The sequence below is a fragment of the Salvelinus alpinus genome, chromosome 30, assembly GCF_045679555.1.
Source record: "Salvelinus alpinus chromosome 30, SLU_Salpinus.1, whole genome shotgun sequence".
NCBI lineage: Eukaryota > Metazoa > Chordata > Actinopteri > Salmoniformes > Salmonidae > Salvelinus > Salvelinus alpinus.
The window spans coordinates 17,006,733-17,033,295 of NC_092115.1; the positions used below are offsets into that span (position 1 = coordinate 17,006,733).

Sequence of the window (26,563 nt, forward strand, 5' to 3'; positions counted from 1 at the left end):
ATGTATGAGGAGGGCATCGGGAATGAGGGCAGCATGTATGAGGAGAGCATCGGGAATGAGGGCAGCATGTATGAGGAGAGCATCGGGAATGAGGGCAGCATGTATGAGGAGAGCATCGGGAATGAGGGCAGCAGCTGTAGCGACAAAGACTTTTTCAGACATAGTGAATGTAGGCTTCTGTCTTTCCCATTCTTAAGTATTTAATGTCTTTTTTTATATACCCTACCATCCAAACCCTAATTGGAGTAAACTAAAGGACAACAATACTTCTACCGCTACTTACAGCTATTTTTGCTCACATCTACGGTACCTGTAGTTAAATAACTATACAGTATATACTCTACATTCCTAATTTCCTCTTACTTCAAGTGCAAGTATTTAATGTCTTTATTGAAGGAGCAGACTGTTTTTTGTTGGTCTGTTATTCAGTCTAAGTGACAGAATTAAAAAGCCATTTTGGGCTGACCAATGTAGACATTTTCAAATACATGCGTCTTAAAAGGTTTATGTCACAAAATATAGATCTGAAATCTTTTGGACATCAGAACAATGTTGAGGAAATCCTATTTAAGCTAGGACAGGATATTCATATGATAGGTAAGATATATAAAACCTCTATCCAACTGACAATCTCTTCGAAAAAAAATATTAACTATTGGAACCAAGCTTATTGATGTCACTTGTTCAATCCACTTCAATCAGTGTAGATAAAGGTGAGGAGACAGGCTAAAGAAGGACTTTTAAGCCTTGAGACAATTGAGACATGGATTGTGTATGTGTGCCATTCAGAGGAAGAATGGGCAAGTCAAAAGACGTAAGTGCTTTTGAACAGGGTATGGTAGTAGGTGCCAGGTGCACCGGTTTCTGTCAGGAATTGGAACGCTGCTGGGTTTTTCAAGCCCAACAGTTTCTAGTGTGTATCAAACTCCATCCATCCATCTTGACACAACTGTGGTAGGCATTGAAGTCAACACGGGCGAGCATCTCTGTGGAACGGTTTTGACAACTTGTAGAGTCAATGCCCCGACAAATTGAGGCTTGGGGGGGGGGTGTTCCTAATGTTTGGTATACTCTGTGTAGCTAAAACAATTACAGTTAACAATAAATGTAAGCTTATTTATACCCCCTTTCCCCTTTCAGAAGGCAAATACCTTCACAGTGGCACTGAGGGTGGCAGAGGAGGCCATCGACGAGGCCATCTACAAGGCAGAGGGATACACCGACAATCAGGTAACATATTCTGCGGCAGTCAGTCGGTCAGTCTGTCACTCATATGACTCAGAGTGTAACGGCTTTCGTTGGTGGAAGGAGAGCAGGACCAAAATGCAGCGTGGTACATTTCCATCATATAATTTAATCAAGAATGAATACAAAAGAACAAGCAAATAAATGAAAACCGAAACAGTCCCGTATGGTACTAACACAGGAAACAATCACCCACAAAACACAATAGAAAACAGGCTACCTAAATATGGCTCCCAATCAGAGACAACGACTGACACCTGTAAAATCTTGCATATCCGAAACCACTTTTAAAAACAGTTTACAGGATCTTATTATTTTATATTTATCGACTGTCTATCTGACTTCGCTGTTGTTCTCTCCAGGATATGCAGAGCGAAGCAAGGTATTTGCGGGACCACAGGGAGGAACTGATTGAGGAGCTGGCCACAACCATCGTACAGAAAGTAAGTACCATTTAATTTCAATTCAATTCAATTAAACTCAACTCAACTCAATTCCATCCTAGATCATCCGGCGGAAGAAGAACCTGGTTGAGATGAAGCCAGACTGTGACCTGGACTGGCCCCCAGGCAACCAGAGTGGTGAAAAGCCTTTGGCTTCAAGCTGCCCCAGCTCCCAGCCCCAGACCACCACATCAGTCCACGCCAAGGTATGGAGCGTAAGGTGGTTCAGGGAACTACACTGATGTGATCAGTAACCTTGCCCAGGCTTCAGTTCAGAGGGCTAACACAGTATTGTGGTGTGCAGATGACCCAGGTGGCCGAACCTCGATAGCCAGGCTTCTTTCTTCATGTTCGTTCAGAAAGCAGCGTGATAAACGAGACATGGTGACTCGAGACTATGGTTTGCCCAACATGAAGACTTGTGTTGGCTGATGACCAGGCTTTAGCTTAGCAGGCTAACACTGTTAAAAACCCAGTCTGTCACATAAGACCAGAACATAATACAGTATATGGAGTGTGACTTGGTTGGTTATCTTTACCTCTCTTTACCCATATTTAAGTGTGTGTATTTACCTCGGCGGTCTCGCTCTGCCTCCCTTCTGGATGATAACGTTGTGATGCAGTGCTCTGGGGTTTCCCAGGACTCTCAGCAGGGGCTGAAAGAGGAGGGAGGAGCGGCAGGGTTGCCCAGCTGGAAGAGTATTGACCGCCTGGACAACTCCAGTAAGAGCCTGCTGGCCAATGCAATTTACTATTCACACACATCTTTACAAAATGTCTTTAGTACACACACCTTATGTAGTAAGTTTCAGAGTTACCTGTTGGTGATGTACTCTAGCTAGAGACTGGTGGCTAAAGGCTCCCTCCTTTGTGGTTGTGTGTCCGCCTGTCTATCTGCTGTGTGTGTGTGTGTGTGTGTGTGTGTGTGTGTGTGTGTGTGTGTGTGTGTGTGTGTGTGTGTGTGTGTGTGTGTGTGTGTGTGTGTGTGTGTGTGTGTGTGTGTGTGTGTGTGTGTGTGTGTGTGTGTGTGTGTGTGTGTGTGTGTGTGTGTATCTGTGTGTATCTGTGTATGCGTGCATGCGTGTGTGTGTTTACATGTCTGTCTGTGGTGAATGCAACACAATCCACACAATTCTGTGTGTGTGGTATCTGTCCCTGGTGTGTGTGAGGTGCGTCCTCAGTGCTGAAGAGCCCTGACGGGAACTGGATCGCCTTGCAGAGCACCCAGCTCTCTCGGTCCAGCCTGCTGACCAAGAGGAAGTCGCTGGTATTCAGTGTCCTGGAGTGGGAATTCGATGCGATATCCGCCTGCGACGAAATGTGCTCGTACGACGCCGAGGGGGCCTGGGACGCTGCCCTGCTGGAGATACGCAGGAAGATGACCTCCAACGCCAACAACAACCAGGGGTCAGAGGCTCCAGACGCCCAGGCCTCTGCTGGCCAGCAACCCAGCATCCCATCACCCTCGCTGGGCCACCACGCCAGCACGAACACCCTCGACTTCGAGTCTGAGGTAGGAGAAGGTCAGGTTGGGGGTCAAGGGTCGAAGCTCCAGAAGCTTCATCTCGCCTCCCTGAAGAGAGAAAGAGATCGGGAGGAAGAGAGGTTATGGCATATGGAGGTGGAGATGGAGATGAAGAGTGGAAGAGAGTAAAGAGGAGAAGAAGACAAAGGAGAGGGAGGGATTTGGAAGAGGAGAGTCAACACAGGAGGAGAGTCAATTTGGCTAGTCAGGTCAGAGGCACAGAGTTCTCATCCACTGAAGATGAGTTGGACAGAGTGGGTAGGGGGAGGAGGAATGGGAGGAAGAGAGGATGGAGGAGAGAGCTGAAGAGAGGGAGGGAGAAGGAGGAGAGGAGCTGACCATCAAGATGCATATGCTGGCTTGCCAATTCACACAGTTGTCATCAACAGAGGACGAGCTTGACCAAGTGGGTCTCAGCGATGGAGAGATGGAGGAGAAGAGAGAAAGAGAGAGGGATGTAGAGAAGGAAGAGCTGACATTTTCATTCACAGAGGATGATCTGGATAGAGTGGGTTTTAATGGTGGAGAGAGAAGGAGGAGGAGAGAAGGAGGAGTAGAGGGAGGAGAGAGAAGGAGGAGAGAAGGAGGAGGAGAGGGAGGAGAGAGAAGGAGGAGGAGAGAGGGAGGAGAGATGGAGGAAGAGAGGGAGGAGAGAAAAGGAGGAGGAGAGCGGGAGGAGAGGGAGGAGAGAAGGAGGAGAGAGAAGGAGGAGGAGAGAAGGAGGAGGAGAGAGGGAGGAGAGATGGAGGAAGAGAGGGAGGAGAGAGAAGGAGGGGGAGAGAGGGAGGAGAGAGGGAGGAGAGAGAAGGAGGAGGAGAGAGGAGGAGGAGAGAGGGAGGAGAGATGGAGGAAGAGAAAGAGGAGAGAGAAGGAGGAGGAGAGAGGTAGGAGACAGTCGCGGAGGCTCTGTGGGAGATGAAGGGAGATAAATAGGAACTGATCTCCAAGTTGAGAGACCTGGCCAGTCTCGTTAGCGCCTCCCAATTCTCGTCTAACAGGAGGAGGAGAGAGCAGAGAGGAGTGTAGGAGACATAATTAAGTTATCAGAGATAGTGACAGAGGTGGTCGGAGAGAGATGTAGAGAAAGGGGGGGAAAGTTGCATGGAGAAAGATGGGGAGAGATGGAGGGAGAGAGGAGGAGGGGACAAGTGGAGATGGAGAAGCCCTGGCACCTGGGAGTGATGATGGTGGTGGAGGGGAGGATGATGAACGAGAAGAGGTGTGATAGAATCAGCGAACTAGACGTGAGACTGTTTGACTTTTAGGATGAGAGTGAGAAAGAGGGAGAGCTGCAACATGAAGAGACAGACACAAAGGTAGAGAAAGAGGAAGAGAAAGAGGGAAACGACGGTACAGAGGATGATGGAGATGATGTTTGAAGGAGGGAAGGAAGGAAAGAGGCTAGGGGAAGCAGAGATAAAGGTGGACGGTGGGATGGGAGAGACAGCAGTGGGAGGACAAGAGCGAGAAAGAACAGAAAGTGTGGACACTGTGGAAGAAGGTGTTATTTGATAACATCACTTGCAGCCTAGTGAACACACTGGGTGGAATGGAGGGAGAGATGGTGATGGACCTAGAAAGAGAAGAGAGAGGAGAGGAAAATAATAACATAACATTTAGAGAAAAATAGTCAAAGGAAGAGGTAGATTAATATCTAATGAATAAGATACTAATGCTAGAACAGCTATCAGGCAGGTTTGGCACTTTGCATAAGACAGGAGTCAAACCTGTAGAAAGGGTTTCCCCTGTGTTCAGGAGGAGATACTGAATGTAAGAAACCAAGTACCTAGCTTTACCTCTAGAGATACAGTATATGGCTATGCAATTCTTCTGACATTTCTAACCTGAAAGCAACTAACAGCTGTAACACGATGTGCTTGCTACTCTAGACTCTTTTACTTTCCCTTACTTGTCTTTTCCTTTCTCTTCCTCTGTCCTTCCTTGTTGCATTGCTTCATGTTAGGATAGTCCTAATGACAAGGGCCTAGAAAACACACTCCAGTTCCTTTATGATTTGCTACAGCAGGTGACATCACAAACTAACTGGTATCTTGGCCTTTACCAAGAGCAACTGGGATAGCGCTATGAATCCAATCAATCAACCAACCAATCAATCAACCAATCAATGAAACACTATTTATTCATCTTTGTTCTTTGGCTTTTCTCTGCTCGTTTAAAACTCTTATTCTCACATTAATGGATGTGTTACACGCATAAACAGAAGGCTTTTGGGGTTTGTCTAAAAGTTGTGTTAATCCAAACCTTTGTGTGTGTGTGTGTGTGTGTGTGTGTGTGTGTGTGTGTGTGTGTGTGTGTGTGTGTGTGTGTGTGTGTGTGTGTGTGTGTGTGTGTGTGTGTGTGTGTGTGTGTGTGTGTGTGTGTGTGTGTGTGTGTGTGTGTAGAGGTACTCGGAGGTGTCACTGCACAATATCACCACTGAGGTGCTGAAGGTGTTAAACGCGACAGAGGACCGACTCCAGGGGGTGGAGGGAGATGACTGCACCCCCTCACTGTCCCCCAACATTGACACAAAGAGGCTGGACAAACAACTCAGCAGACTGGAAGAGAATGTCAGTTTGTCTGCCTGTCTGTCTGTCTGTCAGTTCGTTCTTTCAAAATACAATGCATTCGGAAAGTATTCAGACCCCTTGACTTTTTCTACATTTTGTTATGTTACAGCTTTATTCTAAAATTTATTAAATAGTTTTCCCCCTCATCAATCTAGTACACACAATATCCCATAATGACAAACCAAAAACAAGTTTTTGTTAAAAAATAAATAAAAATACACAGCTGAAATAAACCGGTTTCAGACCCTTTACTCAGTACTTTGTTGAAGCACCGTTGGCGGCGATTACAGCCTTTAATCTTCTTAGGTATGATGCTTCAAGCTTGGCACATCTGTATTTGGGGAGTTTCTCCCATTTTTCTCTGCAGATCCTCTCAAGCTCTGTCAGGTTGGATGGGGAGCGTCGCTGCACAACTATTTTCATGTCCCTCCAGAGATGTTCGATCGGGTTCAAGTCGGGGCTCTGGCTGGGCCACTCAAGGACATTCAGAGACTTGTCCCAAAGCCACTCCTGCGTTGTCTTGGCTGTGTGCTTAGGGTCTTTGTCCTGTTGTAAGAGGAACCTTTGCCCCAGTCTGAGGTCCTGAGGAAGGTTCTCCCATCTCCACAGAGGACCTCTGGAGCTCTGTTAGGGTGATCATCGGGTTCTTTGTCACCTCCCTGACCAAGGCCCTTCTCCCCCGATTGCTCAGTTTGGCCAGGCGGCCAGCTCTAGGAAGAGTCTTGGTGGTTCCAAACTTCTTCCATTTAAGAATGATGGAGGCTGGGGTCTCCCGAATGGCGCAGCGGTCCAAGGCACTGCGTCGCAGTACTAGAGGCGTCACTACAGACCAGGGTTTGATCCCGTGCTGTATCACAACAGGATTGTGTTCGAGGCACAGATCTTGGGAAGGGTACCAAAACATTGTTTGTAGTATATAAAGGTGGTTAAAAAAATACATAAATAAATGATGGAGGCCATTGTGTTCTTGGGGACCTTCAATGCTGCAAAACATTTTTTTGGTACACTTTGCATATCTGTGCCAACGGACAATTCCTTCAACCTCATAGCTTGGTTTTTGCTCTGATATGCATTGTCAACTGAGGGACCTTAAATACACAGGTGTGTGCCTTTCCAAATCGTTTTCAATCAATTGAATTTACCACCGGTGGACTCCAATCAAGTTGTAGAAACATCTCAACGACGATCAATGGAAACAGGATGCACCTGAGCTCAATTTCGAGTCTCATAGCAAAGGGTCTGAATACTTATGTAAATAAGGTATTTCTGTTTTTTAAAACCTGTCTTTGTCATGAACGTCGTAGAGAGGAGACCAAGGCGCAGCGTGATTTGAATACATACTTAATAAAGTAATATACTGAACAAACGAAAATACAAAACAACAAAACGAACGTGACCGCTATAAACAATGAGTGCTGACATGCAACATCACATAGACTTTAACCCACCAAACCAAAATGGAAAATGGCAACCTAAATAGGATCCCCAATCAGAGACAACGATAAACAGCTGCCTCTGATTGGGAACCAATCTAGGCCACCATAGACCTACATATGTCTAGACTAGACACACACACCTAGACATACAAAAAACCCTAGACAAGACAAAAACACACATACCACTCTCGTCACACCCTGACCTAACCAAAATGATAAAGAAAACAAAGAATACTAAGGTCAGGGCGTGACAGTCTTCACTTTGTCATTATGGGGTATTGTGTGTAGATTGATGAGGGAAAAACATTTTTTCATCCATTTTATAATAAGGCTGTAACGTAACAAAATGTGGGTCAAGGGTCTGAATTCTTTCCGAATGCACTGTATCTTACGTTCACTGTGGGTTTAAGAATGGTGTGTGATGCTAACCTTTGTTAATGTTATACAACTGAAATGACCACAGTCTGTCTGTACAAACTGAACTGTGCCCACCAGGTGTATGTGGTGGCGGGCACAGCTTACGGTTTGGAGGCGGAGCTTGGCGACCTGGAGGACTGTGCCCGGGCCGTCGGCGGTGCCACCTCAGACCTGGAGCTGTCCTACCTGGAGGAGCAGGTGGCAACGGCTTCCGCCCAGGTCCAGCAGTCTGACCTCCAGGTTTGTGTTCAAGTCTGGATGTCCTCTGTGTCTCATACGGCGCATTCAGATAGTATTCACAACATTTTGTTGTGTTACAGCCGGAATTTAAAATGGATCAAATTGAGATTTTTTGGACACTGGCCTAAACACAATACCCCATAATGTCAAATTGGAATGTATTTAAAAATTAAAAGCTGTATTAAAAATGAAAAGCTGAAATGTCTTGGGTCAGTAAGTATTCAACCCCTTTGTCATGACAAGCCTAAATACACTACATGACTAAAAATATGTGGACATCCATTTCTACAATATTCATTACAATATTTAGTTGAGGTGTAGGGTTTAGTGAATGATTTGTCCCAAATACAATGCTTTTTACTAACTGCAGCTCTTTGTTAAATGTTGTGTAACGGATGTGAAATGGCTAGCTGGTTAGCGGGTACGCGCTAGTAGCGTTTCAATCAGTTACGTCACTTGCTCTGAAACTGGCGAGGGGACGGTTTAAAGTTATACTGTTACATTGCAGTCATTTCAGTCGCTGTAGTAGCTGACGTGTATAGTGTTGAGTCATCCACATACATAGACAAACTGGCTTTACTCAAAGCCAGTGGCGTGTCATTAGTAAAGATTGAGAACAGTAAAGGGCCTAAACAGCTGCCCTGGGGAATTCCTGATTCTACCTGGATTATGTTGGAGAGGCTTCCATTAAAGAACACCCTCTGTGTTCTGTTAGACAGGCAACTCTTTATCCACAATATAGCAGGGGGTGTAAAACCATAACACATAAGTTTTTCCAGCAGCAGACTATGATCGATAATGTCAAAAGCCGCACTGAAGTCTAACAAAACAGCCCCCACAATCTTTTTATCATCAATTTCTTTGCCAATCATCAGTCATTTGTGTAAGTGCCGTGCTTGTTGAATGTCCTTCCCTATAAAGCGTGTTGAAAGTCGGTTGTCAATTTGTTTACTGTAAAATAGCATTGTATCTGGTCAAACACCATTCTTTCCAGAAGTTTACTAAAGGTTGGTAACAGGCTGATTGGTCAGGTATATGAGCCAGGAAAGGGGACTTTACTATTCTTAGGTAGCGGAATGACTTTTGCTTCCCTCCAGGCCTGAGAGCACACACTTTCTAAAAGGCTTAAATTGAGGATATGGCAAATAGGAGTTGCAATATCATCCGCTACTTTCCTCAGTAATTTTCCATCCAGGTTGTCAGACCTCGTGGCTTGTCATTGTTGATAGACAACAATAATTGTTTCACCTCTTCCACACTCACTTTATTGAATTCAAAAGGTCAATGCTTGTTTTTCATAATTTGGTCAGATATACTGGGATGTGTAGTGTCAGCGTTTGTTGCTGTCATGTCATGCCTAAGTTTGCTAATCTTGCCAATAAAAAATTATTAAAATAGTTGGCAGAATCAGATGAATGAGGAATCTGATTCAATGAATGATTCAATGAATTCAATAAATGATGGAGCTGAGTTTGCCTTTTTTCAAAAAGTAATTTAAGTTGCTCCAAAGCTTTTTACTGTCATTCTTTATATCATTTATTTGTGTTTCATAGTGTATTTTTTAATTTTTTAATTTTTTATTTAGTTTAGTCACATGATTTCTCAATTTGCAGTACGTTTGAAATCGGTTGTGCTGCCAGACTTATTTGCCATTCCTTTTTCCTCATCCCGCTCAACCAGACCATTTTTCAATTCCTCATTTTGTTAATGGGTACATGCTTATTAGTAACTGGAATAAGACATTTCATGAATATGTCAAGTGCAGCGTTGGGTTGCTCCTCATTACACACCACAGACCAGCAAATATTATTTACATCCTCAACATAAGAATCACTAAAAACGTATTGTATGACCTCTTATACACTATATTAGGCCCAGCCTTTGGAACTTAGATATGGCTACTATATTGTGATCACTACATCCTATAGATGTGGATACAGCTTTAAAGCTCATTTCTGCAGCATTAGTAAAGATGTGAGCAATACATGTTGATGATTTAATTCCTGTGCTGTTTGTAACTACCCTGGTAGTTTGACTGACAACCTGATCCAGGTTGCAGGCACTGCTTACGGTTTGAAGTTTTTTCTTGAGTGGGCAGCTTGATGAAAGCCAGTCAATATTTAAATCACCCAGAAAATATACTTCTCTGTTGATATCACATACATTATCAAGCATTTCACACATATTATTCAGTTCCTTATCAACAAGAAGACAGTGAATGTTCCTAAATGGCCAAGGACAGTTTTGATGTAAATCTACTTGAAAATCGATGGCAAGACCTGAAAATGTTTGTCTAGCAATGATCAGATTTGAAAAAAGTGTTAAATAAATCAACATATATTTTATATTTGAGATTATTCAAACTCTTGATTAACACTTTTTTCGTTACATGATTCCATATGTGTTATTTCATAGTTTTGATTTCTTCACTATTATTTTACAATGTTGAAAATAGTAAAAATAAAGACATACCCTTGAATGAGTAGGTGTGTCCAAACCTTTGACTGGTACTGTACATCATAACAACTGTAGCAGTGAATAAATAAATGTCCTTTGGGGTGGAGGCAGAGTAAAGACTGTTGAGGGGGTGGGGGGGACACTTACTATAGTCATTTTGTATTTTTTAATTAATAACTTCTTACGATGAGAATGTGCTCTTAATGACAGATTGTTAAAATGAGGGGAAATCAAAATACTGTATATCTTTTTTTTCTTACCCACCATAACAATTTCAATTATATCACTGCCAAATTTTGGGGTTGGTTTCCCCAAAAAAATGTATCTCCATTGATAAATACATAAAGAGCAAGGGCCAAACTATGTCATATGCCGAATTAGGAACCACTTTGGCCACCCTGCAAACATAGCCATGCATTTCTGGAATTGTCAGGTATTATATGTATGTACAGTACATGTATTTTAAATACATTTGACATAAAGTTAAATATATTGAAATGTATTTTTTTTTTCGTATAAAAGTGCAAGACTTTTGACCCGAGCCCATTGTGGCATTTCAGACGCAGTCTTTTGCTTTGAAAAAATTGAGAAAGCAGGTGTTTTTACCTGGGACTTTACATTGGGTATGGTGAAATTAGAATTAGAAAATTGTATGTGTTTGTATGTTTGAATGTTGGTGATTATCACATAATAAAAAATATAAAATGTTTGAAAGAAAGAATTAGAAAGTGGTCAAAAACATACACATTAAATTGTGCCTCTTAAGTCCTTTTAAGTTGATCTGAGTCAGATAATATGAATATTTCTACTTTGTTGTAGGTGTCGGAAATCACAGCCAGGATCGCAGCTCTGAAGATCGCAGGTCTCAACGTGGTCTCACAGAACCGCTTCTCTAAGCCCCAAGAACAGCCTAAGGTACTGGACCAGACCAGGCCACTTAGGACTAAGACCAGGAGGTTTTCCTGGTCAGCAGTTTGGGGTCAGGAAAAACTCCTGGTCCCTACTTGTCACTCACTACCAGCGTTTATCAAACACATACCTTGTGATTTTCTAACAAACTAATTAAGTGTCACGTGACTCTCTGCAGCCACAAACATTGGACTCTTCACGGCAAACGAGGAGGCGGCTACCTGCTCCACCCTTGAAGGGTTAGATATACATATGTCATTATATATGTCATATATAGGTAACTGCCAAAATAAAGGAAACACCAACATAAAGTGTCTTAGGATGCCGTTGGGCCACCACGAACCAGAACAGCTTCAGTGCACCTTGGCATAGATTCTACAAGTGTCTGGAACTCTATTGTTGGGATACGACACCATTCTTCCATGAGAAATTCCATTATTTGGTGTTTTGTTGATGGTGGTGGAAAATGCTGTCACGGGCCGCTCCAGAATCTCACATAAGTATTCAATTGGGTTGAGATCTGGTGACTGAGATGGCCATGGGATATGGCTTACATGTTCATCAAACTATTCAGTGACCACTCGTGCCCTGTGGATGGGGGCATTGTCATCCTATGAGGGCATAGCCATGGTAGCCAAATAATGGCCTGCCCAGCATTTTTATACATGACTCTAAACATGATAGCATATTAATAGCTTAATTAACTCAGGAACCACAGCTGTGTGGAAGCAACTGCTTTCAATATACTTTGTATCCCTCATTCAAGTTTTTCCATTATTTTGGCAAGATAGTCACACATTTACTAGAATCACATTAGTTATTGTATTCAATAGAGTGTGTGGTCTCATGTTGTTCTGTATTTTGACCAACATGCCTTATCTCTTCTCAGATAAAGAAACCTAAGCCGGACTGACCGGGCATGTTGACCCACTGCCATGACCCCTTGACTCCCCCCACACCAGTGCCTTGAGCCCCTTGTCCAGTCAGGACGGTGCCATCAGTGTCCAGTAAGGGGCTTGCTACCCTGCCACCAAGACACTACAGAGTACAGACTGACAGTTTTACCACTACTTCTGGCACTGTGGATAAAGACAAGAGTTGTACATTTCTTAATAATGAGAGATAGTAGCTACATACTTTATGTAAATTTGAAATGTATTAAGTTAAGAAACAAAGCAGTTTTTATAGAATCTTTATCTTAAATATGCTGTTGAGTGAAATGTCAATCATCTCTTTGTTATTGGACCTTTCAACCAATCGGTGACCAGAGCCATTTTTCTATAGCTTAATGAGAATGTTGTTATGACGATGGAGATGTAACTCTAACAGATGTGTGGCTATTGTCTGAAAGGCAAGCTATGATTTATACTACTGCTTGTTTTAACATGTTTTTAACAGTTAACATATTTGATAAATATTTATAAAAGACACTGGTCTATCATTGTTGTGGGAACAATCATTACATAAAAGAGACAATTATTGAAATACGTGCAAAATAACATTCCTAATATCAATAAAACAATCAGCAGTGATTTGTCTTATACTGTATTAATTATCTGTTGAATATGGGTCACACAGAATATTATACTTTCAGGTATACAGAAAGTATCATATGGTTGTTAGTTCTTTGTAACCTTCTGCATCTGATGTATGAATTTACATTGTAAATTATGTACAATAAAATAAAAATTGTATTACTTTTGGCTTATCATTGTGCTCCTACAGATAGATGTTTCACTGTGTAGGCTACCTGTAGATGTCCACTATTACAATTGTATGAACAAAGTCATGAACTAAAGCCTTGAAGTAATCAATCTTGAGATTCATGCACACACAGAGCTTGCCTAACCTTACAGTTTAAGGAGTTGGAAAAATACGTTTGTTTGGGCTTTTGAGCCGAGGAAGTGGCACCAGTGTCTGACATTCCTCCTGTCCTGATGGAGCCTGGGACCTGCACACAGGAGGAAGATCTCAATTGCATAGTCCTCGCGTCCTCTCTCCCACCCCTCCAATGGGTTTTTGAGAAGGAGATGAGAGAGGACACGAGGAGTATGCAATTGAAATATTCCCAGGGCTTCTTACTAGAGAAGTAAAGGCCATCTTTATGGAAACAGACTTCAATAGTTCGTTGGCTGCATTTAGACAGGGAGCCCAATTCTAATCTTTTTTTTTCTCACTAAATTGGTCAATCGACCAATCAGATCAGCGCTGAAAAATATTTAATGTGAAAAGATCTGATTTGATTGGTCAAAAGACCAATTAGTGGAAAATATATCAGAATTGGGCTGCCTGTCTAAACACAGCCTTTATGTTCCAATGAGTGCTTCCAAGAGCATCTTCTAACATCCACTTGTTTCACCCAAGCAGTGTTCTTGCCTTTGTTTTCCATAGACATTCAACAGCATCCTTCCTCCACAACCTGCACTTAGGCCTGCATTTAGTAAACACTACTAAATGACCTGAGAGGTATAGGTTAATTAATCTGTCCAGTTTAATTTATTATGTGTCCTGTCCTCTGCAATCACAGCATTCTCACACAAATCACAAATGTTTCAAATGTCATGAAAATGACAGCAGGTTAAGCATATGTACAGTAGAGAATCATCAGCACATTGTTCAAGATTGTCCTGTAGCTGTCGTTGAGTTTAGTCACTCTGAGTAGGCCTGAGATTCTCCTGAGGCACTGCCATTTCCATCTCCAGTCAGCTGTAACACTGCATTCCACCAGGAAAAACAAAACCTGGTCAACATGCTTATGACATTCTTAGCTTATATATTTAATTGTTTTTTTAAATCAGCTAGTTTTTCTTCCTCAGCAGCTCTGAACCTTGATGTTTTTACGTGCTAAATAAAAGGCCTTCTATTAGTTCAAGGAATTCCACTTCCACGGTAGAACTGAAGAAGGCCAAAACGTGTTGGTTTAAACAAAAAATAACCTTTTTTGCCCCACAAACTTCCATTTGTCCTCTAAGTGTCTGAATACGGTCTCTTACAAATCCAGTCTGTTCCTTTATTCATGCACTTTAGTTGGAATGCAAGGTAACGGAAGTATACATTCTCCTTCCACAGTATTAAATACTAGTTCCTCCCCAAAGCCTCCTGAATGGACAGGTCTGGTTAGTTCTGGCCAGGTCCGGTTCAGTCAGATCCGTTTAGATCCAGTCAGGTCCGGTCAGCAATGGTCTGACAGGAACCGTTCTCTTTGGTTGGGGACGATGAAGCCATCCTTGCTGTCCATGAAGCTCTCCCTGCGGTCGTGGCCGGAGATGACGAAGGTGTGTTTGGGGTCGATCACCACCAGATCGTCCTTCTCCAGCCCTGGATCCTCCACCTCGGCATACGCAGGGTTCCCTGAGCTGCGGCAGAACCTCATCTTCATGGCTGGCCAGTGTGCGGGCCGCCTCTGTGGGAAGCACAGGTAGAAGAACTGAAAGGAGATTTGTGCTAAACAAAATGTATTAGAGGAGCTTCCCTAAAATGTGTAACTACTCCATATAGGCATAAACAATGTCTGATGTTGTCTGATGAAGGTCTTCAATGACGTAAATGTCACAATGTGTTAAGCCTTAACAAAATACATTAAATTAGATGTACTCTCAATGACTTCCCTGACCAAATCAAGTTGTAAATAAAGACATACAAATCTTTGTGAGTGCCAGCCAGGCTAGCAGGGTGCAGTAGGCCTACTTACCTCTATGAAGAATAGGCTGGCGCTTGAGGTCGGGTGGTTGTACATGTACACCGTTGCTATGACGGCTGCTGCCATGGTGATCATGACCAGCGAGATGCCCACCAGGAGACCAGTCTGCAAGCGCACCTCTCTCTGCTCCTCCTCTGGCTCGTCCACCTCAGCAGCTGGAGGAGGACAAGTAACGAACGTTACCTAACGTTGTAGAATCTTTACTGTTTGCTGGGCTGTCGCTCATATCTGGGTCAAAATAATATTTGTTTTAATAAAAATGCTTTAGGTGTGTTTTATGTAGCTTGCCAGTGTAATGAAACCAATATAATAGTCTCAAAAGTGCAAATCCTGCCTATCGTGATCATCATGTATTATTCATGAGAATGTTGGAACCACTCAAGAGATTGGCAACCACTTACGTGATTCTTTTTCTGTGTGCAGGGAAATCTTAGTGTCATCTGAAAGAAAAAAATACATATGGATGAGTGAGGGCCCAATTAAATCAAAACTGGTCACCAGCTTTCTGAGGCAAGTCAGAGGCCTGTAGTTAATGTTTATCCCAGAGCCATATAGGCATGTACTGTATGCGTTCATAAACAGTATACGATGAGAACATACCTTCCACCCTCCCCAGTCTGACATAGACAGATACCTAGTGAGAGGCATCATTCAGCAAATAAGATCCACGTGTGCAGTATGGTGCCAGTGTGTAGTATTTGTCATTGCGTTGTATAAGCGGCTGCACAATTATCTGACAGCAGGCTGGGAAATAGCTGCAGACCGGACCCTCGTCATCTCTACGTCCCTGAGCAGCTAGAGCAAACACAAACAGCAGCCCAACTCCCATTCTACATCCTTCAACCTGAAGTCTGCATTTGTTCACTTCCAAGTGTGCACTTCTTCACTTCCCATCAGGGGTTTCAAAGCATTGGATTGTGTAAGCAGGAATGAACTAGAATGTGTTTCTACTCTATTTCTTGCACCACTTCAGTCTTTTAAAATATGAAGTCATTGTAAACCCACGAGGGCTTGGTAAATGTTAAGTCATTGTAAACCCACGAGGGCTTGGTAAATATTAAGTCATTGTAAACCCACGAGGGCTTGGTAAATGTTAAGTCATTGTAAACCCACGAGGGCTTGGTAAATGTTAAGTAATTGTAACCCACGAGGGCTTGGTAAATATTAAGTCATTGTAAACCCACAAGGGCTTGGTAAATATTAAGTCATTGTAACCCACGAGGGCTTGGTAAATATTAAGTCATTGTAACCCACGAGCGGGTGGGTAAATATTAAGTCATTGTAAACCCACGAGGGCTTGGTAAATATTAAGTAATTGTAACCCACGAGGGCTTGGTAAATATTAAGTCATTGTAAACCCACGAGGGCTTGGTAAATATTAAGTCATTGTAAACCCACGAGGGCTTGGTAAATGTTAAGTAATTGGAACCCACGAGGGCTTGGTAAATGTTAAGTCATTGTAAACCCACGAGGGCTTGGTAAATATTAAGTCATTGTAACCCACGAGGGCTTGGTAAATATTAAGTCATTGTAAACCCACGAGGGCTTGGTAAATGTTAAGTAATTGTAAACCCACGAGGGCTTGGTAAATGTTAAGTAATTGTAACCCACGAGGGCTTGGTAAATGTTAAGTCATTGTAAACCCACGAGGGCTTGGTAAATGTTAAGTAATTGTAAACCCACGAGGGCTTGGTAAATGTTAAGTAATTGTAACCCACGAGAGCTTGGTAAATGTTAAGTAATTGTAACCCACGAGGGCTTGGTAAATATTAAATAATTGTAACCCACGAGGGCTTGGTAAATGTTAAGTAATTGTAACCCACGAGGGCTTGGTAAATATTAAATAATTGTAACCCACGAGGGCTTGGTAAATGTTAAGTAATTCTAACCCACGAGGGCATGGTAAATGTTAAGTAATTGTAACCCACAAGGGCTTGGTAAATGTTAAGTAATTGTAACCCACGAGGGCTTGGTAAATGTTAAGTAATTGTAACCCACGAGCGCTTGGTAAATGTTAAGTAATTGTAACCCAGGAGGGCTTGGTAAATGTTAAGTAATTGTAACCCACAAGGGCTTGGTAAATGTTAAGTAATTGTAAACCCAGGAGGGCTTGGTAAATGTTAAGTAATTGTAAACCCACGAGGGCTTGGTAAATGTTAAGTAATTGTAAACCCACGAGGGCTTGGTAAATGTTAAGTAATTGTAACCCACGAGGGCTTGGTAAATGTTAAGTAATTGTAACCCACGAGGGCTTGGTAAATATTAAGTAATTGTAACCCACGAGGGCTTGGTAAATGTTAAGTAATTGTAACCCACGAGGGCTTGGTAAATGTTAAGTAATTGTAACCCATGAGGGCTTGGTAAAAGTTAAGTAATTGTAACCCACGAGGGCTTGGTAAATGTTAAGTAATTGTAACCCACGAGGGCTTGGTAAATGTTAAGTAATTGTAACCCAGGAGGGCTTGGTAAATGTTAAGTAATTGTAACCCACAAGAGCTTGGTAAATATGAAGTAATTGTAACCCACAAGGACTTGGTAAATGTTAAGTAATTGTAAACCCACGAGGGCTTGGTAAATGTTAAGTAATTGTAAACCCACGAGGGCTTGGTGAATGTTAAGTAATTGTAACCCACAAGGGCTTGGTAAATGTTAAGTAATTGTAAACCCACGAGGGCTTGGTAAATATGAAGTAATTGTAAACCCACGAGGGCTTGGTAAATGTTAAGTAATTGTAACCCACGAGGGCTTGGTAAATGTTAAGTAATTGTAACCCACGAGGGCTTGGTAAATGTTAAGTAATTGTAACCCAGGAGGGCTTGGTAAATGTTAAGTAATTGTAACCCACAAGAGCTTGGTAAATATGAAGTAATTGTAACCCACAAGGACTTGGTAAATGTTAAGTAATTGTAACCCAGGAGGGCTTGGTAAATGTTAAGTAATTGTAACCCACGAGGGCTTGGTAAATATTAAGTAATTGTAACCCACGAGGGCTTGGTAAATATTAAGTAATTGTAACCCACGAGGGCTTGGTAAATGTTAAGTAATTGTAACCCACAAGGGCTTGGTAAATGTTAAGTAATTGTAACCCACAAGGGCTTGGTAAATGTTAAGTAATTGTAACCCAGGAGGGCTTGGTAAATGTTAAGTAATTGTAACCCACGAGGGCTTGGTAAATATTAAGTAATTGTAACCCACGAGGGCTTGATAAATGTTAAGTAATTGTAAACCCACGAGGGCTTGGTAAATATGAAGTAATTGTAAACCCACGAGGGCTTGGTAAATGTTAAGTAATTGTATACCCACGAGGGCTTGGTAAATGTTAAGTAATTGTAACCCACGAGGGCTTGGTGAATGTTAAGTAATTGTAACCCACGAGGGCTTGGTAAACTTTAAGTAATTGTAAACCCACGAGGGCTTGGTAAATGTTAAGTAATTGTAAACCCACGAGGGCTTGGTAAATGTTAAGTAATTGTAACCCACAAGGGCTTGGTAAATGTTAAGTAATTGTAACCCAGGAGGGCTTGGTAAATGTTAAGTAATTGTAACCCACGAGGGCTTGGTAAATATTAAGTAATTGTAACCCACGAGGGCTTGATAAATGTTAAGTAATTGTAAACCCACGAGGGCTTGGTAAATATGAAGTAATTGTAAACCCACGAGGGCTTGGTAAATGTTAAGTAATTGTATACCCACGAGGGCTTGGTAAATGTTAAGTAATTGTAACCCACGAGGGCTTGGTGAATGTTAAGTAATTGTAACCCACGAGGGCTTGGTAAACTTTAAGTAATTGTAAACCCACGAGGGCTTGGTAAATGTTAAGTAATTGTAAACCCACGAGGGCTTGGTAAATGTTAAGTAATTGTAACCCACGGGGGCTTGGTAAATATTAAATAATTGTAACCCACGAGGGCTTGGTAAATGTTAAGTAATTCTAACCCACGAGGGCATGGTAAATGTTAAGTAATTGTAACCCACAAGGGCTTGGTAAATGTTAAGTAATTGTAACCCACGAGGGCTTGGTAAATGTTAAGTAATTGTAACCCACGAGCGCTTGGTAAATGTTAAGTAATTGTAACCCAGGAGGGCTTGGTAAATGTTAAGTAATTGTAACCCACAAGGGCTTGGTAAATGTTAAGTAATTGTAAACCCAGGAGGGCTTGGTAAATGTTAAGTAATTGTAAACCCACGAGGGCTTGGTAAATGTTAAGTAATTGTAAACCCACGAGGGCTTGGTAAATGTTAAGTAATTGTAACCCACGAGGGCTTGGTAAATGTTAAGTAATTGTAACCCACGAGGGCTTGGTAAATATTAAGTAATTGTAACCCACGAGGGCTTGGTAAATGTTAAGTAATTGTAACCCACGAGGGCTTGGTAAATGTTAAGTAATTGTAACCCATGAGGGCTTGGTAAAAGTTAAGTAATTGTAACCCACGAGGGCTTGGTAAATGTTAAGTAATTGTAACCCACGAGGGCTTGGTAAATGTTAAGTAATTGTAACCCAGGAGGGCTTGGTAAATGTTAAGTAATTGTAACCCACAAGAGCTTGGTAAATATGAAGTAATTGTAACCCACAAGGACTTGGTAAATGTTAAGTAATTGTAAACCCACGAGGGCTTGGTAAATGTTAAGTAATTGTAAACCCACGAGGGCTTGGTGAATGTTAAGTAATTGTAACCCACAAGGGCTTGGTAAATGTTAAGTAATTGTAAACCCACGAGGGCTTGGTAAATATGAAGTAATTGTAAACCCACGAGGGCTTGGTAAATGTTAAGTAATTGTAACCCACGAGGGCTTGGTAAATGTTAAGTAATTGTAACCCACGAGGGCTTGGTAAATGTTAAGTAATTGTAACCCAGGAGGGCTTGGTAAATGTTAAGTAATTGTAACCCACAAGAGCTTGGTAAATATGAAGTAATTGTAACCCACAAGGACTTGGTAAATGTTAAGTAATTGTAACCCAGGAGGGCTTGGTAAATGTTAAGTAATTGTAACCCACGAGGGCTTGGTAAATATTAAGTAATTGTAACCCACGAGGGCTTGGTAAATGTTAAGTAATTGTAACCCACGAGGGCTTGGTAAATGTTAAGTAATTGTAACCCACAAGGGCTTGGTAAATGTTAAGTAATTGTAACCCACAAGGGCTTGGTAAATGTTAAGTAATTGTAACCCAGGAGGGCTTGGTAAATGTTAAGTAATTGTAACCCACGAGGGCTTGGTAAATATTAAGTAATTGTAACCCACGAGGGCTTGATAAATGTTAAGTAATTGTAAACCCACGAGGGCTTGGTAAATATGAAGTAATTGTAAACCCACGAGGGCTTGGTAAATGTTAAGTAATTGTATACCCACGAGGGCTTGGTAAATGTTAAGTAATTGTAACCCACGAGGGCTTGGTGAATGTTAAGTAATTGTAACCCACGAGGGCTTGGTAAACTTTAAGTAATTGTAAACCCACGAGGGCTTGGTAAATGTTAAGTAATTGTAAACCCACGAGGGCTTGGTAAATGTTAAGTAATTGTAACCCACAAGGGCTTGGTAAATGTTAAGTAATTGTAACCCAGGAGGGCTTGGTAAATGTTAAGTAATTGTAACCCACGAGGGCTTGGTAAATATTAAGTAATTGTAACCCACGAGGGCTTGATAAATGTTAAGTAATTGTAAACCCACGAGGGCTTGGTAAATATGAAGTAATTGTAAACCCACGAGGGCTTGGTAAATGTTAAGTAATTGTATACCCACGAGGGCTTGGTAAATGTTAAGTAATTGTAACCCACGAGGGCTTGGTGAATGTTAAGTAATTGTAACCCACGAGGGCTTGGTAAACTTTAAGTAATTGTAAACCCACGAGGGCTTGGTAAATGTTAAGTAATTGTAAACCCACGAGGGCTTGGTAAATGTTAAGTAATTGTAACCCACGGGGGCTTGGTAAATATTAAATAATTGTAACCCACGAGGGCTTGGTAAATGTTAAGTAATTGTAACCCACGAGGGCTTGGTAAATGTTAAGTAATTCTAACCCACGAGGGCTTGGTAAATGTTAAGTAATTGTAACCCACAAGGGCTTGGTAAATGTTAAGTAATTGTAACCCACGAGGGCTTGGTAAATGTTAAGTAATTGTAACCCACGAGGGCTTGGTAAATGTTAAGTAATTGTAACCCACGAGGGCTTGGTAAATATGAAGTAATTGTAACCCACAAGGGCTTGGTAAATGTTAAGTAATTGTAAACCCACGAGGGCTTGGTAAATGTTAAGTAATTGTAACCCACGAGGGCTTGGTAAATGTTAAGTAATTGTAACCCACGAGGGCTTGGTAAATATTAAGTAATTGTAACCCACGAGGGCTTGGTAAATGTTAAGTAATTGTAACCCACGAGGGCTTGGTAAATGTTAAGTAATTGTAACCCACGAGGGCTTGGTAAATGTTAAGTAATTGTAACCCACGAGGGCTTGGTAAATGTTAAGTAATTGTAACCCACGAGGGCTTGGTAAATGTTAAGTAATTGTAACCCAGGAGGGCTTGGTAAATGTTAAGTAATTGTAACCCACAAGGGCTTGGTAAATATGAAGTAATTGTAACCCACAAGGGCTTGGTAAATGTTAAGTAATTGTAAACCCACGAGGGCTTGGTAAATGTTAAGTAATTGTAAACCCACGAGGGCTTGGTAAATGTTAAGTAATTGTAACCCACAAGGGCTTGGTAAATGTTAAGTAATTGTAAACCCACGAGGGCTTGGTAAATATGAAGTAATTGTAAACCCACGAGGGCTTGGTAAATGTTAAGTAATTGTAACCCACAAGGGCTTGGTAAATGTTAAGTAATTGTAACCCAGGAGGGCTTGGTAAATGTTAAGTAATTGTAACCCACGAGGGCTTGGTAAATATTAAGTAATTGTAACCCACGATGGCTTGGTAAATATTAAGTAATTGTAACCCACGAGGGCTTGGTAAATGTTAAGTAATTGTAACCCACAAGGGCTTGGTAAATGTTAAGTAATTGTAACCCACAAGGGCTTGGTAAATGTTAAGTAATTGTAACCCAGGAGGGCTTGGTAAATGTTAAGTAATTGTAACCCAGGAGGGCTTGGTAAATGTTAAGTAATTGTAACCCACGAGGGCTTGGTAAATATTAAGTAATTGTAACCCACGAGGGCTTGATAAATGTTAAGTAATTGTAAACCCACGAGGGCTTGGTAAATATGAAGTAATTGTAAACCCACGAGGGCTTGGTAAATGTTAAGTAATTGTATACCCACGAGGGCTTGGTAAATGTTAAGTAATTGTAACCCACGAGGGCTTGGTAAATGTTAAGTAATTGTAACCCACGAGGGCTTGGTAAACTTTAAGTAATTGTAAATCCACGAGGGCTTGGTAAATGTTAAGTAATTGTAAAAGGGTTTGGTAAATGTCACTCACCCATCCTAGCATCCCCATCACACCAAATGGTAATTGTGTTTTGATCAAAAAGGCCAGGTAGTGGTACAACTACTTACCCACCGTAGGAGCACTGGTGGAGGGGAGGGCAGTGGTGACAGTGGTGCTGGGTCTGGCTCTGGTTGTAGTAGTGGTAGTGGTAGTGGTGATAGAGGAGGTAGTTGTGGTGATGGAGGTGGTAGTCCGCTGTGGCACTGTTCTTGTCATGGCAACTGGAGTGGTTGTATTGTGAGCGTTAGGCACATTGTAAGGTGTTGTGGTGTTGGTGTGAACCATCTGAACACAGCTCTGGTTTTTCCTCTGTGAAATCAAGACAACGTTAATTAGTTTCCAGTTTTGAATGAGTTTCCTTGAGGCCGAAGAAAACAAATGAAGTGAATAGTGAACTGTTCAATACCGCTTCAGGACAGCCCTTATCTACCCAGTCCTGACGATGCCGGTCGAAGCCACTGGAACACCTGTTATAAATAACAGAACAGAACAACCATTAGGACACAACATGGTGCTGATTTGGGAGAGATAGGTTGTTACATTTCTCTTTGAACTCTTGTCACAGCGAAATTCCACTGTATGCATTCTGTACCTACAAATGGCAATAACAAACTTGACCTGGACTTTTACCTGTGCAGTCTGCTGCACCAGCTGCAGTTGAAGCCGATCTCAGATGACACACAAGGTCCACAGCTGGAGAATTGAAGACAAGCTGAGAGAAAAAAAAGCGAGATCCTAGTACACCAAAAGTTGCTCTAGCCCAGCACAAATCATTACCATAGATCTAACTGTAAAGAACCCTATAGACTTAAGCCCCGTTTATGCCTGGTTCTAACACGTGTCCTTTGCCCTGATTCTGATTGTGCCAACATTTTTGTACAGGTGTAGACGGTTAAAAGACTGATTGTGATCAGATCTTCCTGAACACCTCCAAAGGTATTCAGGGACCCACTGTATCTGGATATCTTACAAGTGTATTCGGATCTGGAGAGTAAAACCATTCAAATCATCAATATACGGACCTCTAAAACCATTGACAGGTGGCACAAATGACTTATGGCATCAATATACAGTATCTCTTAAAATAAATAAATATTATTTTGAAAGAATATCTGTCAAAGGATTTACATACAGGAATAGACCAGGAAATCGGGTCAAAATGTGGACACAGTGGACAGATAAGAGACACATTTTAACACTATGTGTAGACACACATCTGAAAATGTGGGCACAATCAGAATGTTGACAAGATCAGGACACAGGACAGGTTAGAACAAGGTATAAACGGGGCTATAAACTTACTGGGCAGAGGAAGCATCTCAATCGCTGTAGAGTTGGCGATCTTGGACTTGAGGATGTCCACTTTGTGGTACTCGTAGATGGTCCTCCTGCGAACATCTGGCATAATGAGAAGGTGGTCAATGGTGGTCAGACTGCAGTCAGATCTAATCTTACTGGAGGGTCACATGGTCTCTCCTATCATTGCTATGCAGACGACACACAATTAATCTTCTCCTTTCCCCCCTCTGATAACCAGGTGGTGAATCGCATCTCTGCATGTCTGGCAGACATATCAGTGTGGATGACGGATCACCACCTCAAGCTGAACCTCGGCAAGACGGAGCTGCTCTTCCTCCCGGGGAAGGACTGCCCGTTCCATGATCTCGCCATCACGGTTGACAACTCCATTGTGTCCTCCTCCCAGAGTGCTAAGAACCTTGGCGTGATCCTGGACAACACCCTGTCGTTCTCAACTAACATCAAGGCGGTGACCCGTTCCTGTAGGTTCATGCTCTACAACATTCGCAGAGTACGACCCTGCCTCACGCAGGAAGCGGCGCAGGTCCTAATCCAGGCACTTGTCATCTCCCGTCTGGATTACTGCAACTCGCTGTTGGCTGGGCTCCCTGCCTGTGCCATTAAACCCCTACAACTCATCCAGAACGCCGCAGCCCGTCTGGTGTTCAACTTTCCCAAGTTCTCTCACGTCACCCCGCTCCTCCGCTCTCTCCACTGGCTTCCAGTTGAAGCTCGCATCCGCTACAAGACCATGGTGCTTGCCTACGGAGCTGTGAGGGGAACGGCACCTCCGTACCTTCAGGCTCTGATCAGGCCCTACACCCAAACAAGGGCACTGCGTTCATCCACCTCTGGCCTGCTCGCCTCCCTACCTCTGAGGAAGTACAGTTCCCGCTCAGCCCAGTCAAAACTGTTCGCTGCTCTGGCACCCCAATGGTGGAACAAACTCCCTCACGACGCCAGGTCAGCGGAGTCAATCACCACCTTCCGGAGACACCTGAAACCCCACCTCTTTAAGGAATACCTAGGATAGGATAAAGTAATCCTTCTAACCCCCCCCCCTTAAAAGAGTTAGATGCACTATTGTAAAGTGGTTGTTCCACTGGATATCATAAGGTGAATGCACCAATTTGTAAGTCGCTCTGGATAAGAGCGTCTGCTAAATGACTTAAATGTAAATGTAAATGTAAAGGACCAGGGATGCGGGTGGGGGGGGGGGCACACAGAGACACTCAGTAGAGTAGTGAAGTATGATGGTACTCACTGGGTATCTGCTCAATCTCATGAAGCACCACAAATGCGTCTGAGAGGCCCACTTTGACAGGATGGTTCACTGACCTGATCTCACTGATGTCAATGGGAACCTACACACAGGACAATGAGGTATACACATTCATTACAATTAAAGCTAATGGCAAATAGCTCTACTTGTCTAGAATAAGTCATAGTTAGCGAGGAAGATGAGCGCCACCTCTTTGTAGGCGAAGACGATGCGTCCGTCGCTGTGCAGAGCGGTCTGGAAGGTAAATGGGCCTTGACTGACACTGTCCTGCAGGTGAACCTGATCCCACTGGACTACCAAGGCTGTACCTAAAGGACAGACAGAGAAACACACACACAGGCTGGTTAGAACCACCAAGGCTGTACCTAAAGGACAGACAGAGAAACACACACACAGGCTGGTTAGAACCACCAAGGCTGTACCTAAAGGACAGACAGAGAAACACACACACAGGCTGGTTAGAACCACCAAGGCTGTACCTAAAGGACAGACAGAGAAACACACACACAGGCTGGTTAGAACCACCAAGGCTGTACCTAAAGGACAGACAGAGAAACACACACAGGCTGGTTAGAACCACCAAGGCTATACCTAAAGGACAGACAGAGAAACACACACAGGCTGGTTAGAACCACCAAGGCTGTACCTAGAGGACAGACAGAGAAACACACACAGGCTGGTTAGAACCACCAAGGCTGTGCTTGATACACAAAGACAGTAGCTATGTTAATTCACTGCACATGGATAAAGTTAGTTGTCCTTGACTTTTCTAGAAAACCTTTGATTGACTGAGCAGGGCTTAACATCTATGGAGACACAATTGCCTGTTTGGCTCTATGTCTATATGTCTTACCGTTGTCAAAGTAACTGATGGTGGAGTTTGTGGACATACTGGGGTCAAAGTTGGCCATCAGAGGGGCGATGTACTGAGTGGCCGTCAGCATCCTGTGGATGACATCGCCTGTGTAGATGAAACCTGATGGAGGGGGTGCGCACACACACACACACACACACACACACACACACACACACACACACACACACACACACACACACACACACACACACACACACACACACACACACACCCACGCACGCACGCACGCACGCACGCACGCACGCACGCACGCACGCACGCACGCACGCACGCACGCACGCACGCACGCACGCACGCACACACACACACACACACACACACACACACACACACACACACACACACACACACACACACACACACACACACACACACACACACACACACCTCTTATTTCAGGAAGTGATGGTGGAGGTCCCTTATAATGGTGGTAGTCTCTCACATATTCATTCTCATTCATCAGAGTTTGACGTACCACCAGTTGCCACTGTGATTTCTCTCAGTATGTGACCATAGAACGGGAAGTCAAAGGACAGATGAACACTCTGAAAGGAGAAATGAAAGGAGAAAAAGCACAAAAACAAAGATGGGTTTCAGTGACAAGACAAGGAGACACAAGGTATGAGTGATCATCACTGATATTGTAGAAGTCATACAGGTAGCAGTCGGCTCCTGATAAATGTAAGAGCTAGGCGCTGATTTAAACAGGAGCATGCCCTTGTCCTTGATGGTTTGATAT

General features: G+C 42.7%; 2 protein-coding genes across 2 annotated transcripts in view; one reads left to right on the forward strand and one right to left on the reverse strand.

The window, feature by feature from the left end:
- Positions 1 to 12,939, forward strand: LOC139559573 (rab effector MyRIP-like). Its single transcript, XM_071375678.1, has 12 exons — positions 1 to 169; positions 370 to 374; positions 1,141 to 1,230; positions 1,608 to 1,688; positions 1,751 to 1,894; positions 2,330 to 2,411; positions 2,870 to 3,201; positions 5,616 to 5,783; positions 7,715 to 7,876; positions 11,153 to 11,248; positions 11,421 to 11,481; positions 12,132 to 12,939. The coding sequence occupies exons 1-12, from the start codon at positions 1 to 3 to the stop codon at positions 12,143 to 12,145; spliced, it is 1,404 nt and encodes a 467-aa protein (XP_071231779.1). The 3' UTR covers positions 12,146 to 12,939.
- The window catches only part of LOC139560580 (plexin domain-containing protein 2-like), a 17,198-nt gene continuing 3,567 nt past the window's right edge, over positions 12,933 to 26,563 (reverse strand). The window contains exons 4-14 of the mRNA XM_071377477.1: positions 26,300 to 26,369; positions 25,801 to 25,923; positions 25,137 to 25,255; positions 24,930 to 25,029; positions 23,669 to 23,764; positions 22,997 to 23,078; positions 22,773 to 22,833; positions 22,435 to 22,675; positions 15,344 to 15,382; positions 14,934 to 15,097; positions 12,933 to 14,645 (exon numbers count right to left, since the gene is read on the reverse strand). Of these exons, the coding sequence (XP_071233578.1) occupies positions 14,415 to 14,645; positions 14,934 to 15,097; positions 15,344 to 15,382; positions 22,435 to 22,675; positions 22,773 to 22,833; positions 22,997 to 23,078; positions 23,669 to 23,764; positions 24,930 to 25,029; positions 25,137 to 25,255; positions 25,801 to 25,923; positions 26,300 to 26,369 (1,326 nt within the window). The 3' untranslated portion in view covers positions 12,933 to 14,414. The remainder of the gene's footprint in view (positions 14,646 to 14,933; positions 15,098 to 15,343; positions 15,383 to 22,434; positions 22,676 to 22,772; positions 22,834 to 22,996; positions 23,079 to 23,668; positions 23,765 to 24,929; positions 25,030 to 25,136; positions 25,256 to 25,800; positions 25,924 to 26,299; positions 26,370 to 26,563) is intronic.